Source organism: Artemia franciscana, chromosome 5 (assembly GCF_032884065.1).
Source record: "Artemia franciscana chromosome 5, ASM3288406v1, whole genome shotgun sequence".
NCBI classification, from domain to species: Eukaryota; Metazoa; Arthropoda; class Branchiopoda; order Anostraca; family Artemiidae; genus Artemia; species Artemia franciscana.
Genome location: NC_088867.1, coordinates 48,691,074 through 48,707,902, shown reverse-complemented (window position 1 = coordinate 48,707,902; position 16,829 = coordinate 48,691,074). Strand labels below are relative to the sequence as shown.

At 36.7% G+C, this 16,829-nt stretch overlaps 1 protein-coding gene across 1 annotated transcript in view; it reads right to left on the bottom strand.

The window, feature by feature from the left end:
* LOC136027532 (zinc metalloproteinase nas-7-like) overlaps positions 1–16,240 on the bottom strand; it is a 56,865-nt gene extending 40,625 nt beyond the window's left edge. Inside the window, exons 1-3 of the mRNA XM_065704883.1 lie at positions 16,132–16,240; positions 11,486–11,641; positions 1,483–1,616 (exon numbers count right to left, since the gene is read on the bottom strand). Of these exons, the coding sequence (XP_065560955.1) occupies positions 1,483–1,616; positions 11,486–11,641; positions 16,132–16,186 (345 nt within the window). The 5' untranslated portion in view covers positions 16,187–16,240. The remainder of the gene's footprint in view (positions 1–1,482; positions 1,617–11,485; positions 11,642–16,131) is intronic.
* Positions 16,241–16,829: the final 589 nt, after the last annotated feature.

Genomic DNA, 16,829 nt, shown 5'->3' with positions numbered 1-16,829 from the left:
CTAGTATACATTACCGGGAAGTTCGAGGAGATGCTGTTTAAGCCTAATAGCGTATAAGGAACAGGAAAATGGAAGAAAACAACCAAAAAGAAAAAAAGAATGATCATGTTTGTATGCACAGAAAGTTTTTAGCCTCTTTATTAAAAAAACTGTTCTTTTTTTGCGTAAAAATTGATGCAGTAGCACTACGCTTCCTCAAAAGTGTTACTTTTAGAGAAAAGTATTATCCTTAAAAAGTGGCAACTCAGACGAGAAGCTAATGAGAGACTGAAATCTAATATCTTCAGATTGGAGGTCCATTTATTTTCTGGACTCAAAATGAAGAAATATTCCCAAAACTGCCAGATATCGCTCTAAGGCATCTTAGCGTACCTACTTAGCTACTAGTGTGTCCAGTGAACCGGCATTTTTGACTGCCCATTATTTGACACGAATTTTTTTAAGTGATAAGCTTAAAAACTTGGACCAGTGGTTCTCAATCGATTTTTGGCCATGCCCCACCTAGGCATTTCTAAAATCCTAGTTCTCCCTCGTGATATTTAAGTTTTGCTTATTTGAAATTTTACATGAATTCACCTGAAGGAAGCTTAAAAGGCTGTTAACTTGGTATCTTTTTTGGGCCCGTCCCCTACGCATGTTTTATACTTATGAGAAATATTGTCAGAATACAACACCTTTTATACAATGTGTAACATCACTGCAGTACTATAATGTATCTTTTTTTAGCTTTAAATGCATTTGAATGTGATGTCATTCACATGAAAAACACTTTTTCAAAATAAAGAGTCTAAAATATATTTGACCAAAGGATGCCCGTACTGCCCATGACCCACCAAAATGTTACCATGCCTCACAAGTGGGGCTTGCTCCCTACGTTGGGAAGCACAGACTTGAACAAATGATGCTATTATTATCTTTGTGATAATCAGCCAAAACTTTTTTTTCACCGTCACGTTTCTTTCCTTAATCTTTAAGTGTTCAAACAAGCAGCTGTTTAAACAGCTGTTTTTTGAACGGAAATAGCTGTTTTCTGTTTTTACCAAAAAACAGAACAGAAACAGGTCATCTGTTTTTGATTGACCTGTTCTGTTTCTGTTCTTTTTCATTCAAATCCTGTTTATTTTTTTCTGTTTCTTCCGAAAAACCAAACAGTGCTCATGCTTAGTTAGGAAATTATTAGTCACGACTAATTTCCAACATTTGAGGAAATCATTATTTTATGTTTTGACAGAGATTAGGAGCCAAGTATTATTAAGAAAATAGAAAATCTTGTTTTAAATGAACAGTACTGAAAAGTGTGAAAGTACTGAGAAGTCCCAAAAATCCCCTTTTTTGCTAGCTAACGCTTATTTTTGAAAAAGCCACATAAGATGAACAAAAATTATCGTGTTCCTACCAAAATGGAGAAAGCCTCTGCCAATAACTATATTGGTTAGGGAAAAATAAAAGTTACAATTAAAGTATTTTTGAAGCATAACTTACGTATGACCAGCATCCTGTCTGCTCACTTTGAATATCGATGTAATCCGTCTCATCGGTTCGAGGTACAAATTTAACGCATGTTTTGGTGTGGTATTCTTCAAATGACGCCTCAATTATGGCCAGCTGCTGAGGGGCTAAATAAGACAATTTTTGTATTTTTTAATTAATTTTTGAAAAATGATGCCTGTGTGTGTGTGTTTTTTTTTCAAGGGGTGATCGTACCGACCCAGTGGTCCTAGGCTGTCATTCTAACGAAAATTAAAAGTTCTAGTGCCCTTTATAAGTAACCAAATAAATTGGAGGGCACCAAGGGCCCCTCCTACGCTCATTTTTTCCAAAGTCACCCCATCAAAATAGCACAAAGAGAGAGTATTGGAACAAAAAAAAAATTGAAAAATGATGCCTCAATTATGGCCAGTTGTTCAGATGCTAAAAAAGGTAAAGTTTTTTGTATTACTGCTTCTATTTGATTAGCTTCATTATCTGCAACCAAGTTTCTTTTCTTTTCTTTTTTTTTTCTTCCCCAGTCTATTCTCAAATAGGTTACTTTATCATACCTTAACACCGATTGTATTTTTAATGAGGATACTTAGTTTTTAGAATCTGTTTTTCATTTCCCCTTGTCATTTTTCTTTATATTTCCCTTTATTCTCTTGTATTCTACTTTCGAAGGCAAGTCTTAAGAGCTATTTGAATGGGTTTGTTTGTCTTTTGACTTTATCCTTTTTTTTGTTTAATTTCCATCTTATTCCTATTATTATCAAACAATAAATTCTACTGCTTTTATGATGAAGTTTACGTATGCTAACGCTGGTCACGATCAATAGTGTTTCTCTTTTTTTTAACTTAGCCAATGGCTATGGCTTGCGATGCCATCTGCACATCTGATCCAAGTGCCAATGAGTTTGGGGGATTTTTCCTATGACAGAACTTATCTAGCCATCTGCAAAGAGCGGCACTAAGAAAAAAACCCAGCAGAGATGGTTAAAACGAGTCATTGCTGCTGATCTCAACCTTTAAAGTACGATGATGGCTGCTAATATGTCTTAGGGATTATTTCTCCAAATCATAACTTTATAGTGACACTGTAAAACTAGTTTTTTGCTAGGCTGAAAGTTCTTAAGCCGAAATGACAAACCCTGACAAGAAACAACAAAGAGAGGTAAAACTCAATGAAAATACAACAAACGAGATTGCGGCCAGTAGAGAGAAGAGATGGAAGACTAAAACAACACGGATATTTCGCCTGTATTCAAACTGCTTCCTCAGCACAAGAGAAGCAAAAAAAAAATGCTAAACTAAAAACAAACAAAACCGCCACCAATATTAATAAAATAAAATTGTCGCAATAGATCCACGTAGGGAAAAGAAGCTATTAGAATTACTTCAATGAGAACATCATAGCAACTGAGAAAAAAATTCGGAACATTCATAAACTTAATTTCAATTTTATAATTGTAAAAGCTGATAAAAAGTTTAAAAGCCAAAATAGTTTTAAAAACCAGTAACAACATTATTCAATTTGTTTGTTTTGAACTCAAGATTATACTCTTATGTGGATAAGACATTATTCAGAGAAAAGTTTCGCTGTTAACGAGATAGTTTTCAAGAGTACTTGACATATTTTGAAAGGTTTGATATAAGAAAATCCATAGTTAAGACCGCAAGAAAATTGTCATCAGCGATCAAAAGGAAAGGTAAGTTTCAATTTTTCAAGCAAGTTGGAGCTGCTCCAGTGTCTTCGATAGAATTTTTCCAATAGTTCGTGTACAGAACGAACAACCCTGATGAAATATTGATTCCTCGTTTTAAATAGCTTACTGCAGGAAATTGTCATAGTACTCCTTTGATTAAGAGTTTCATGATTATCCAGGCTCCTAGGGGTATGGTTGTTTTTGAATTTACATAGAGACATAGCGAAATTCCACGGGGTCACTTATACTTATTTAATTTAATTTTACTAATTCTAAAACCATTATAATTGCAGCACTAGAACATCTTTCTATATTCTTGGGCAATAACGGTAAGCAGCTGTGCTTGTTTGCTAAGTAGTCTGGTAAGCAGCAAGAAATCTGATGATTAATAATGGTAAGCAGTCTGGTTGTAACCATCTGATGGATACCTTTCATTTTATGGCCAAAACGGTATTTTGTAAACCTTTACCATCCCACTCTTGTGTTCTTTTTTTTATTAAATTCAACCGTCTTAAGGATTCTCCCACCTTACACATCAAGGGATACATTACACCAGTAACACATCAGTAATTCATTACAGAGCTAAGTTCTAGCTAAGTAAAAAAAGCTCCATCACAGACCTGATGATATGCCGCTAGTTCTGGTACTTACCTCATTTTTCAACACTGATGTGTTTGTTATACCTTCTCTTGAACGCGCCAAGGGAAGGATTTTCCGGGATTAACTCTGCCGGCAAGCTCTTCCATGTGGTGACCAACCGCCGGGTGAAATTTGTATACGATATTCCTTCCGTGGAGATCCCTGCTCAAGGGAGACCTGACCAGCTTTACTTAGGCGAGTTGATCGTAAGGACTTTGTTCTATCAGGAAACAAGCCTCGGTAGCTCCTCTGATGGAGGTTATACATGTATTTGTCTAAAACCGACATGAACGCCACGTCGAAGCGTTCCTGGATAAACTATAAGGTTTTAGCTTTCTTGTTGCCAGATGCTGCTGTACGAACTGCTCGATTTTGAATCCGCTGGAGTGGAGCGATATGGCTTTTTGGTGCACCAGCAAAGAAAAGACATGCATACTCCATGACTGGTCTGATGCACGAAATGAATAGTGCCCGAATAGACTCATCAGGAATGAGACTTTTGCATCTTAGAATAACTCCTAGCTTCTTTGAGTAAGAGGATCTAAATTTACTGAGATACTCAGTCCATTAGAGATAGAGAATTTAACTCCAAGTAGGCGTAGTGTATCAACTCGTGTTATAACCACACTCTTTTGAAGACGAAATCATGATGAGCCCTCATATTACACGCCCTAGAAATTAGGAGCTCTTTCATTTTCGATACGTTAAAATTGACAAGCAATAAATCTACACACGCCTCAATTCTCTCCAGGTCAGTCTGAATCTCCTTGTAGGGCTCACTGGGATCTTTTTCCTTTGCAACTGATGTTTTCGTTGTTGTGTTATCGTGGTTTCTTCACAGGGTTATACTCTAGGTTGCTTATGAACACCAAGAAAAGAGTTTGCCCAAGAATAGTTCCTTGGGGTACTCCTGATAAGACTGGGTGTTTTTTTTATGTATGAAGCCCCCGAAGATAACTCGCAATGAACATTGACGAGGAAAGTCAGCAAGCACCTCAAATAGTCGACCATCAAGTCAATAGGCTTTCAGTTTACAAAAAAGTCCCTTGTACCATACACGATCAAAGGATTTGACGATGTACAAGGAGAGAAGGCGAATATTGTGACCCTAAGAAAGGAGCTCAACTCACTCTTGATACTGCGCAGTCAAACAGTCCAGTGTAAACCGTTTTCTGTGAAAACTTTATTGAGTATCTGCCGACCACAAATGTGACTCAAGGTATTGGTAAAGGATCTTATTAATGATGTTTTCATAAGCTTTACCTACACAGGACAGCAGACTTATTGGACGATATGATCCTACATTAGTGAGGTAGTACTCAGCCTTTGGAACAGGGACCTCATGAGCAATTTTCCAGGCTTTCATGATCGATCCTGCTGCAAAGCATTTTCTATACAGAGAGGAAAGAGGACCAGCGAGTTTAGGGGCACATCTTTTGAGGGTAAGACTGGGAATCGTATCAGGTCATTAAGTTTTAGTGACATCCAGCTGGCTTAGTGTTTAGAGCATCTTACTAATAGTTATGTTAACAACGGTGAATTTCGTATCTGTTTGTGGTGGAAAGGGGGAGGGGAGGCTCTGGCATCATTAAGTTAGGAGACCTTTGAAAAGGTTGTGCAGGAGCATTTGCCTTTTCTTGGCCTGACTGGGCATTCTCCCTTCAAAATGAAGCGAGGGATGGATGTTCGTTCAGATAACGGTAGAGCTTCTTTGACAACCCTCTATCACCGTTTTGCAGGGAACTTTTCAGTTTTTCTACAAGCTTGTGTTTGTAATCAGCTCTAGCTTGACGTGCAGCTTTAACAGACTCGTTCCAAGCGCTAACAAAACAGCCATGTCCTCTTCGGATTCAGTCAAACGCCATTTCTATGAGCCTACTTTCTGGTGTTGCCATTCCACAATCAGCATTGAACCAAGGCTTATCTCGAGAGAGGACTTTTACCGTTTTTGATGGGACGAATTATTCAATGGCCTCTTTAATCCTTTTTTAGTAAATTGCCCCTTCTTTATCTTTTGCAGACCATCCAAGTCTGTGCAGTTATACTGCCTGATGATCCACTCGTCCTTTACAGGTGGAGGTATTTTGAGATTTCCATGAGCCATAACTGCCACATGATTGCTGGCAAAAGGATAGCTTTCGACACCAAAGGAATCTGAATAATGACTTAAGAAGAAATCAAGCCGGGATGATCCATTAGGGCCAATATAAGTGTCAAATTCAACAAGCTGCTCTAGGCAATAAGCTAGACCCAGATCTAGCCGAGCTACGCCTTCTGTATCAGTCGTAAAACTTATCCGCAAGTGTCTATGATGAATGCAAAGATCCCCTTGGATTATTACACCTGATTTAGGGAAGTTTTGCTTCACAAATGCCAATCAATCTTCCAGATTTTTGGTGATTTTCATCTTTGGCGGGTTACTAACTGTACTAATAGACTTATAGACTTATACCAATAACAAACAATTTTTTGGTAGGTTTACTTTCACCCAAAGTACCTCCTTATTTGTAGGAATCGATAGTGACAAAAATGGGATGTTATTTTAAGGTATATAGCAAACCCACCTCCACTAAAAGTCGAGTGTATCTGGTTTTTGTAATACAGTCATAGCAGAGTGTAACCAGGAATGTTGACTGCACTATCAATGACACCAGAATTCAGTTGGTCTTGGGAGCACACATTACAGAAGTGTAGATCTCATTCATCATATCCAGAAGGTGATCCAACTTGGACCAGAAACCAAGTACATTGCAGTGGGTAACAGTAAACGTATCCGCAAGAATGGTCGTGTTTGGTCGTCTACTGGAATGAAGTCCGATTCGAAGCTGTTTTTCTGTTTGAAAACTACGTAAATACCGACTCAATGGGTAGTTGGTCCAAACAGCGGACAAAATAAATCCAAAGACAGAATTTGCCTCATCAGATAAGGAGCCTTCATAAGATTCATGATTAACCTCAGCAAGGGTGGTGGAGACCCCAATAGGGGAAGAAGTTGACACCTTGGCGTACCTATCACTCTTAAACTCTGCGGGTAGGCACGCCAATCCCTGAGTGGTCTTCCAGAGCTTACCACCACATACCCAGAATTCCTAAGTCGTATAGTATTCAATAATGCATTTTGAAACAAAAAGCCTGTCTATGCATCTTTACTCTTTTCTTAACCATCCGTGTTTACTTTATGATGCCGCAAGTGTCATTCCAGTTGACAAGCCTTCAAATTCAAAATTTATTATGAGACTTAGCTTATGAAGAATACTGTATAAGAAGTCGTGCTCCGATACTACTCTTTTTTCCTTTTTGATATTTAAGAAAGAAAAAATTTGAAGTCGCTGCACAGTGAGTCGGGATGTCAGAAAATGTTTTTTCTTAATGAGAAAACAAAAGAATAAATATCTTTCCCAAGTTTTGCTATTTCTTCACTTCCCAGATAACTATAAAATAGACAGTTTAAATTCTGTGGATTTAGTTTGCAAGTTTTTATATTCATTTTAAAGTTATTGATTTATAATAAAAACAATTTCTCAAATTTTGTCTGCTTTATTTGGAAAATATCTAACTTGTGGTTTGATTCTGCAAACAGATCTTTATTGAACCTTAGTCCCTATTACAGCCAATTTTTTACTTGAAAGTATATTTAAATGGTTTTCCCAGACAAGTACATTTCTTTCGAGTCACAGTCCTTTACTCAATAAACCTTACATGATTATAGTTACAGTGAAAAGAAATCTTTGTCACTATTTAAATTTATCTATTTAATTTGTCACTATTCAAATTCGAAAAACAGTGCTGTTTGGTGAAACTTTAATATTGACACCCGTACAGCCAATTAAACCCCTACAGGTCGTCCTTTCTATCTTATTTTAGTGACGGATATATTAGAAAAGCCATCCAAGAATCTGGTGACAGATCTTTGGAAATATTTGGGTCGAAAATATCTGCTGGGATTTGCATGAATATCCTCCTGACTACTTGAGGATTCTTGTCGGTAATCAGTTTTCGGTGCAGATCCTCCTGTATTATTTCTACAAATTCTAGTCAATTCAAAACATGCAACAATGCCAAGGAACGTCATGGCTGTCTTGTTTCTTCATTGATAGGTCATTGGTAGTTCTACCTCATTGATAGCTCTACCTCTGTGATCAAGTTCTCCTTCACACCAAAGTTTGAAATAGTTGTGTCCCACCTGACTCTTCAATAAATGCATGGTGTAGGTTCAAGGTTCAGAATGTGAACATTGATTGTGTGTGGTAGCTATTGACATGTCTAAGAAATTAGAAAGGTTGGGTCTAAGAATCTAAGGAAAAGGTCAAATTCCTTCATTTTGATTTGAAGGACTAGTGTCCTTTCTACTTTGATTTTATTTTTGTTCGTTTTAAGTTTTAATGTCGCTCCTAACTTTCAGTTAAAAAAAACTTTTTTTTTATTTAATTTCTGAACATTTTTGAATTAATGTATATTTTGATTTTGGCTCTCCGCAAATGAATAATTAAAACGAAATTTGGATATTTTTTAATTTTTTTTGGCTCAATGGCTTCCTCTTAGTTTTTATCTGACGATTTTGAGAAAAAAGGGGTGGGGAAGGAGGCCTAGTTACCCTCCAATATTTTGGTTACTTAAAAAGGCAACTAGAACTTCTAATTTTTAACGTTTTTATTAGTAAAGAGTGTACGTAACTTACGAATTAACTTGCGTAACGAACTTCTATATTCGTATATTTTTATTACGCATATGAGAGGGTTTGCCCCTCGTTAATACCTTGCTGTTTACACTAAAGTTTAAATTTTGTCCCAATTCTTTAAGAATGACCCCTGAATCACAAAGGCAGTAGATTAAATAGTTGAAATTACTAAAATTACTTCACCGTAAAGAGCGAGGTATTCAGGAAAAGACGAACAACTCATATGCAAAATAATTTCTGTTTGTTTTAAGTTTTAATGCTGGTCCTTACTTTCAGTTGAAAAAACTTTTTCATATTTATTTTTTCATTGTTTTTTTTTTACATAATGCTAGAAAATCCTGCACCCCATTTATGGAAATTCTCTTCTCCCAAGACAAATTCCCCCATGGAAAGATCTTCCCACGTAACCACCTCCCCTGAAAACCCATCTCCCCCCCCCCAAAAAAAAAACTCCCCCTGAAATGTATGTACACTTCCCAAAACCATTACTATATGTAAACACTTGTCAAAGTCTGTAACTTGCAGCCACTCCCCCGGGGACTGTGAGGGAGTAAGTCGTCCCCAAAGACATATTTATTAGGTTTTTCAACTATGTTGAACGAAATGCCTATCTCGAAGTTTTGATCGGTCGACTTTTGGAAAAAAATGAGCGTGGGAGGGGGATAGACGCCCTCTAATTTTTTTGGTCACTTAAAAAGGGCACTAAAACTTTTAATTTCCGTTAGAATGAGCCCTCTTGTGACATTCCAGGACCAATGGGTTGATACGATCACCCCTGGGAAAAGGAAAAAACAAACAAACAAACAAACAAACAAATAAAGACACACCAGTGATCGGCCTTCTGGCAAAAATTACGAAATTCCGTATTTTTGTATAAAGGAGCTTGAAACTTCTACAGTAGGGTTTTCTGATACGCTGAATGCGATGGAGTGATTTTTGTTAAGATTCTGTGACTTTTAGGGGGTGTTTCCCCATATTCTTCAAAAAAAGGCAAATTTTCTCAGGCTCGTAACTTTTGATAGTTAAGATAAAATTTGATGAAGCTTATATTTTTAAAATCAGCATAAAAATTTGATTCTTTTGATGTATCTATTAGTATCAAAATTCCATTTTTAGAGCTTCGTTTACTATAGAGCCGGGTCACTCCTTACTACGATTAAATAAAAAAAAACTAGTTTTTTTAACTGAAAGTAAGGAGCGACATTAGATCTTAAAACGAACAGAAATTACTCCGTATGTGAAATGGGTTGTCCCCTCCACAATCCCTCACTCTTTACGCTAAAGCTTTTAATTGTTTTAAAAAGTAGAATTGTGGCAAAGAGTCGAACTTTAGCATAAAGAGCGAGGGATTGCGGAGGGGACAGGAGTCGTTATTAAAGGATTCAGTTCAGTTCAGTTCACTTTATTTATGAATCAAATACATTTAACTAATATGCAAGGATCGGGACAGAGGTGTATCGAAAGAGGTGTTGTGGAGGAGTAACCCCATCATTTGCGTATTAATTTCTGTTCATTTTAAGCTTTAGTTGTGCTCCTTACTTTTAGTTGAAAAAACTTGTTTTTTGAATTTAATTTCTGATCGTTTTTAAATATTGCCAGGAGGTATGGCTACTCCTCCACAGAAAAATCCCTGATTCCAAAGGGTTTATTCTCTAGACAATTCAATCCTGGCAAAAAATCACCACGTACAATTACCCTTAACATCTCCACGTGTAAAATTGAGACGGAAAGAAAAAACAAGACATAAGCAGGATTTCGTATAGGAATTCTGACAAATTCCCCCGGTGTAAAAATTTCCCGTGAAATATTCACCTCTGGAAACCTCCCTCCCAATGGAAAATTATCCCCGTGAAAAATCCCACCAGCGGATAATTCCCCCCACCCTGAAAAATATATGCATACTTCCCAATAACAAATACTATACGTAAACAATACTAAAACTTTTTAACTTGAAGACCTTTCCCAAGGGGCTGTGGGAGGGTCATGATATCCCCAAAGGCACAGTTATTGGGCCTTTTAATTATGCTAAACGAAATGGTTATCTCAAAATTTTGATGGGACGAATTTGAGAAAAAAGAGCTTTGGAGGGAGCCTAGCTGCCCTCCAATTTTTCGGTCACTTAAAAAGGACGCTAGAACTTTTGATTTCCGTTCAAATGAGCCCTATCACGATATTCTAGGATCACGGGGTCGATACGACTACCCCTGGGAAAAACAAGCAAAAAAATAAACAATTAAACACCGCCCGTGATCTTTCTTCTGTTGTGATCTTTCTTACCTTGAATCTTATGATGTTATTTTCTGTAAGATTCTATTACTTTTTGTGGGGGTTTTCCTCTTGTTCAAAAATCAGGCAATATTTCTCAGCCTTGTAACCTTTGACGGGTAGCATTAAACTTATTGAAACTTACATATTTGAAAACAACATAAAACCCCGTTTTATGTTGAACATAAAACTTTTGACATATCTATTGGTATCAAAATTCTGTATTTTAGAGTTTCGGTTACTATTGAGCCGGTTCACTCCTTACTTACTGTTCGCATCCGCAAACTGTTTGGTATCTATTAATACCAAAATTTTTTATCAAAAAATGGCTCAACATATTAGGTGACTATAGTTAATTGTTAATAATTATACTTTATTTAGAAAAGCAGATTGTTACAAGAAGTTTTTGCATCAATATGTCTATTACAATTAATACATAAGGTATTTTACGTTTTGGTATTATCTATGTGCCAAAGACGTGCGTAGAGACGCGGGAGATAGTGGCCTGAACCCCCAAGTTCTGAAAACCCCCCAAATCCTTAAGCACTATTTTTCATATTACCTAGTAAATAATTTTTTTGATTTGACTCACAGCCCCCCCCTCCCCGCTCGAAAAAAAATATATGTACACGCTTGTCATGTTTATATAGGCCCTTAAGATCATTTGAAAAGTATTTACTTTAAAAGCGATGCTATCTCTAGATGTATTTGAGATTAAAGGACTTACTAAAGTCACCACTTATGACATAAGGAACCGTAGCATCAACCCATCTGTAACGTTCATTAATGAGTCCGTTCTTTGCCTGCTCTTCAGTCAATTTGATATCTCCTTGTAGATATGGTCCCTGTTCCCAAGGATACTGCTTCGAATTGAACTTTCCTCCTAAATAAACAAAGAAATTTTTAAATAACTGGATTCTTGCATCTCAGAAATAGGGTGAAGCAAGCTAAATTATAAATTTTCAGTGTATGTTCATTAGTTCTGACCAGTCATCTTGATTATTATAGTGATATTTTGTTTGTTTGTTGTCGATATTTTAAAAAACAAAAGCACGCTGTTCAAGACACATATAGTTTCCAATAAAACACAAATGACGCAACAGGCTTTAGACTCTTACGGTTAGGGTAGGGCAGTAGCCAATCTCCTGTTTGTTGTGATATTTCTTCGTTTAAGTTTGACTTGAATATTCAATTCAATTATTACTGGTTTCAAGATGTATTTATTAATCTGTATTGGTACCTGTTATCTTTATTTTTGCTATAATCATTTAATTTGATTTCTTTCCGTTTTGTGTTTGATTTGTTTCTTAGCAGTAATATCAGAACGTTCTTTGTTTAAATTATTATATAAATTTATTGTGTTGCGAGAGCAACACTTTGGTTTTGTCCAGGTTTTTTTTTTTTTTTTTTTTTTTTTTTTTCCTTTGCCGCTGATCTCAGCTTATTCCTGGAAACTGGTAAGGGTCTAACCTGTGCGGTTTTTACGGAACAAAAAAGTGCGATTTTCCCACGGGTCCGAAAGTGCTGCCATCTATTGTTTCTAGCCATTTCTGTTCGTGATTTCAGCTGACTTTACCATTCTTTTTTTTCTACTTGGGATTGCAATAGAGAAGTGGTATCAGATATACCTCTTAAACTTTAAAAGTTCTCTCATTGCTAAAGAAAATAGAGCTTAACCTTTGCTCCTTTCTAAGTGGTGGTGTTAGAAAGTTGGCCTCCGGCAAAAAAGTCAACTTTTGAACTAAGACAGATAGAATTTTTTTTTCAATGACAATCGATAGATCTTGATGAGCTGATCAAAGTATATGTCATCCATTTTTTGTTACAAAAATTCCTTCATGACATACACCAGTTTGAAAGTTTCAAGGGGTTGACAACTTCAGTGGTAAGGTACACACTTGAACCAAAAATAGGCCGATACCAATTGTGAGATATGTAGGGGACTTCCAAGCAACAGTCGATTATTAGCTTATAATCATCTTTGGCAATGAGGGATTTGCAACTTTTGCTGATTGGTGTACCTATTATCTGTTTCTGGTGTAATTGATGGTAAGAACAACTTGGTTCCCGATTGTAAGACATGTAGGGGAGTTGTAAGTAATAATCGGCTGTTAGGCTACAATGACTTCAGCGACAAGGGGTTTGGAACTTTTGCTAGTTGGTGTACCCATTATTTGTTTCCGGTGAACTTGGATGTATATCCCGGGAGAGGGACTTGTAAGTAAGAATCGGTTGCTAGAGGAGGCTCACGAGGGGCTACAAATTTGTGCAAATTGGTACACATCTATGGAATCAGGGATCCATAAATTTCCTGTAATGACTCGCCATCCAATAATAAGCAATCCTGGATGGCGAGTCATTACAGGAAATTTATGGGTCCCTGATGGTATTTTGATCCTGAAAAGTTACAGATAGCTTTATAATACCAACTAGATTACATAAGATAATGTTCCAAGTTTCCATCCGTCACGATGTCTACAATTGAAAAGGATAAAGTTCAACTGGCTGCAAAGTCAATTTAGTCCCTTCTTCCAATATTTTTTTTTTTTCAACCCTGAGGAATAGCCTTTGATCATCTGATTACTGATTGTGTTATTCTTTGTCTCTCACGGAAGAGGGACTTGTAAGCAAGAATGGGTTGCTAGAGGAGGTTCATGAGGGGCTACAAATTTGTGCAAATTGGTGCACATCTATGGTATTTGATCCTGAAAAGTTACCGATAGCTTTATAATACCAACTAGATTATATAAGATAATGTTCCAAGTTTCCATCCGTCACGATGTCTACGATTGAAAAGGATAAAGTTCAACTGGCTGCAGACTCAATTTAGTCCCTTTTTCCGATATTCTTTTGCTGTTGTTTTTTCAACGCTGAAGAATTTGATCATGTGATTACTGATTGTGTTCTTCTCTGAATATGCCGTTTTGAAAGCTTTGATAGTTTTGACAACTTCAGCATTTAACCGATAGCGAAGAAACAAAACCAAAGTGTTGCTCTCGCAAAACTTTAATCGGCAAAGCCGGACAAAGGTTGCCGCAACACTTCACGTTGCCCAGGCAACGTAGGTCTAGTTTCTGCTGATTTCAAGTTTAATACGGCTCCTTACGTTTCTCGGAAAAGCTCTTTTTGAAAAACGTTTTTTAATTAATTTTAAGAAAGACCAACTGAAACGTTTTTCAATTACATGTCACGATTGCTTCTAGCTCATGTATACTAGTAAGACACTTCTCTTCATCGTCCTGAATTGGTTCTAGTCTACCAGATCGTCCCATTGAGGATGGCGACGAATAGTCAAACCACTGTTGTGATTAATAGATATTTTTTGTGTTAGTATTTGTGTTGCGAGAGCAACACTTTGGTTTTGTCGTGGTTTTTTTTTTTTTTTTGTTCCTAGCACCCCGATTTCAGCTTATTCCTAGAAAGTGGTAAGGGTCTAACCTCTGCGGTTTTTACGGAAAGTGTGGACCTTAGGCCGGATTGATGAATATGACTTTACATTTTGGAAAGCTTCGTAGAACTCTTGCCTGGGGCCAAAAAGGATGGTTTTTGCTTGTCCTTGAGCCAGAGCCTATAGTGTGTGAAGTGAAGAGGAGTTGTATAGCCTATGTCAGAGAGGACTATCTGAAGTTATGCAGCCAAGCTTTCGTTTCATCAAACCATGTTTCTGCTTTCGAGTGGAAAGCTCCGTTCTAGCAGGCAAGCAGGCAGGCACCAGTTTCAAATTGAAGATGGACTAAAATCTATAAGTGTTAAATATATGCGACAGTTACCCTGCCCCACAGCCAATATATCTTCTTTGAGTGATAAATAGAAAAATTTAGAGAAGCAAAAAAGCGGCATTTTCCCACGGGTCCGAAAGTGCTGCCGTGATTTCGGCTGAGTTTATCATTCAGTTTTTCGCACTTGGGATTGCGGTAGAGAAATGGTATCAGATGTGCCTCTTAAACCTTAAAAGTTCTCTCATTGCTAAAGAAATTAGAGTTTATCCTTTGCTCCTTTCTAAGTGATGACGTTAGAAAGTTGGCCTACGGCAAAAAAGTCAACTTTTGAACTAAGACAGATAGATTTTTTTTTCGACGGCAGTCGAAAGCTTTTGATGAGCTGATTAAAGTATATGTAATCCATTTTTTTGTACAAAAATTCCTTCATGAGATATACCAGTTTGAAAGTTTAAAGGGGTTGACAACTTCAGTAGTAAGGTACACACTGAAACCAAAAATAGGCCGATACCAATTGTGAGACATATAGGGGAGTTGTAAGCAACAGTCGGCTGTTAGCTCATAATCATCCTCGGCAATGAGGGGTTCGCAACTCTTACTAGTTGGTGTACCTATTTTTTGTTTCCGTTGTATTTGATGGTAAGACCAATTTGGTTCCAGTGGTAAGACATGTAGGGGACTTGTAAGTAATAATCGGCTGTTAGGCTACAATCATCTTCAGCGATGAGGGGTTTGGAACTTTTGCTAGTTTATTTTAAGATCCTTACGGATTAACAACTTCAGCGTCTAATCGAAGCGAGGAAACAAAACCAAAGTGTTGCTCTCGCAACACTTTACTCGGCGAAGCCGAACAAAGGTTGCCGCAACACCTCATGTTGCCCAAGCAACGTAGATCTACTTTACTTATACTAAGTAATACCTTCTCATATTGATCTTTCGCTTCAATAACGTGAAAAATAATACCGTTAAAATAGTTATCATTGCAATAATCATCTTTCTGATTTTTCTATGCTATCATCATCATTCTAGTCACCAAAACTTATCTACAAAACTTTGTCCAAAGAAGTAAATTCCTCACGGCCTTTGTTCTATCAATGTGTTAAGACTAACTCGTCCATGAAAGTTGGTTTCCAAGCTAATATGTCACCAAGACAAGTTCTCATGACGAGTCGTTTAATTAATAAAGTTACAACACGATAAATACAAAGCATTTAAATTGCAAAATAAAACTGGGTATTTCGGATTGTTGCGTGGCTCAAAAGGCTCCTTAGGTGTTTGAATTATTTACTACATTTGTTTATCAACAAATGTGTATTTTAAATGTTAGACTAGGGGTAGGGAAACATCTCCAACTATGCCACTAGCTCCTATTATGTGGCTAGTGGCTAGAATATCACTTCTTGATTGGATGGCCACTGACATAATAATAATAAGTATTGATTCCTAGTAGAACTATATAGCTATCTATATAGAGTTATCTTGCCTGAACTACAACTAGGAAGTTGTTGTATTTTTTCTTTTATCTTACAAATAGCAGTATTATAACTGCCACTAGTGGCGGCATTTGAAGTGGTATCGTAAAAAGAAAAGAGCTCTCAAAAGTAAAACTAGAATTCAAGTCACCTGAGGTTCTAAAAGTAACTGAAAGGCTTACCAAATGGGAGAGATAACGCCAAGTTAAGAATTGTTAGCAAATAGAACCTGTACATTGCAAGTCGATCAAAGCAATAATATGCTAAATTAATGGAAAAAATCAGTTTATACTTTTTGTCTTGTTTACTTAGATAATGAAACAAACATTTGAAAACAAAGGTTGAGAATTTGCTATCTATAATAAATCCAGGATTCATATTTTGTTTTTTATTTTGCAAAACTTGCTTCTATTTTTGGGTTGACTCCAAGGAAAAATAAAACAAAAAAAAGAAATTTCAATGGAAATATCTTATTTTCCTGTTTTTATTTATATTTTTATGTCTTTTTGTTTACCACAGGTATTGCCTCCCTCCTCCCTCAGAGCCTATGAAGAGGGATTTCACTGACAGGAGGTCCGGTAATACACATTCCAAATCCTTGCCTGATTCTTATTTCAACAAAAGGTAATATACCCACCACTGCGTTAAAACGTAAATATCAATAGATGAGCTTCATATGAAAGATGAATAAACTACGGTTTCTTTATTTTTTGCAACATTACTTCAAGTCTTATAACGTGGAAAAAACTCTTCGGTTTCTATATCTTTCTAATCCCTTTAGCTGTAACTCCTTTAGTAGCAGTACAAAATAAAGAAGAAAAATCAAGCTTCTAGCTCAAATGGTCTCAATAAGAAGTTTAAAAATGATGCGGCTGTTTAA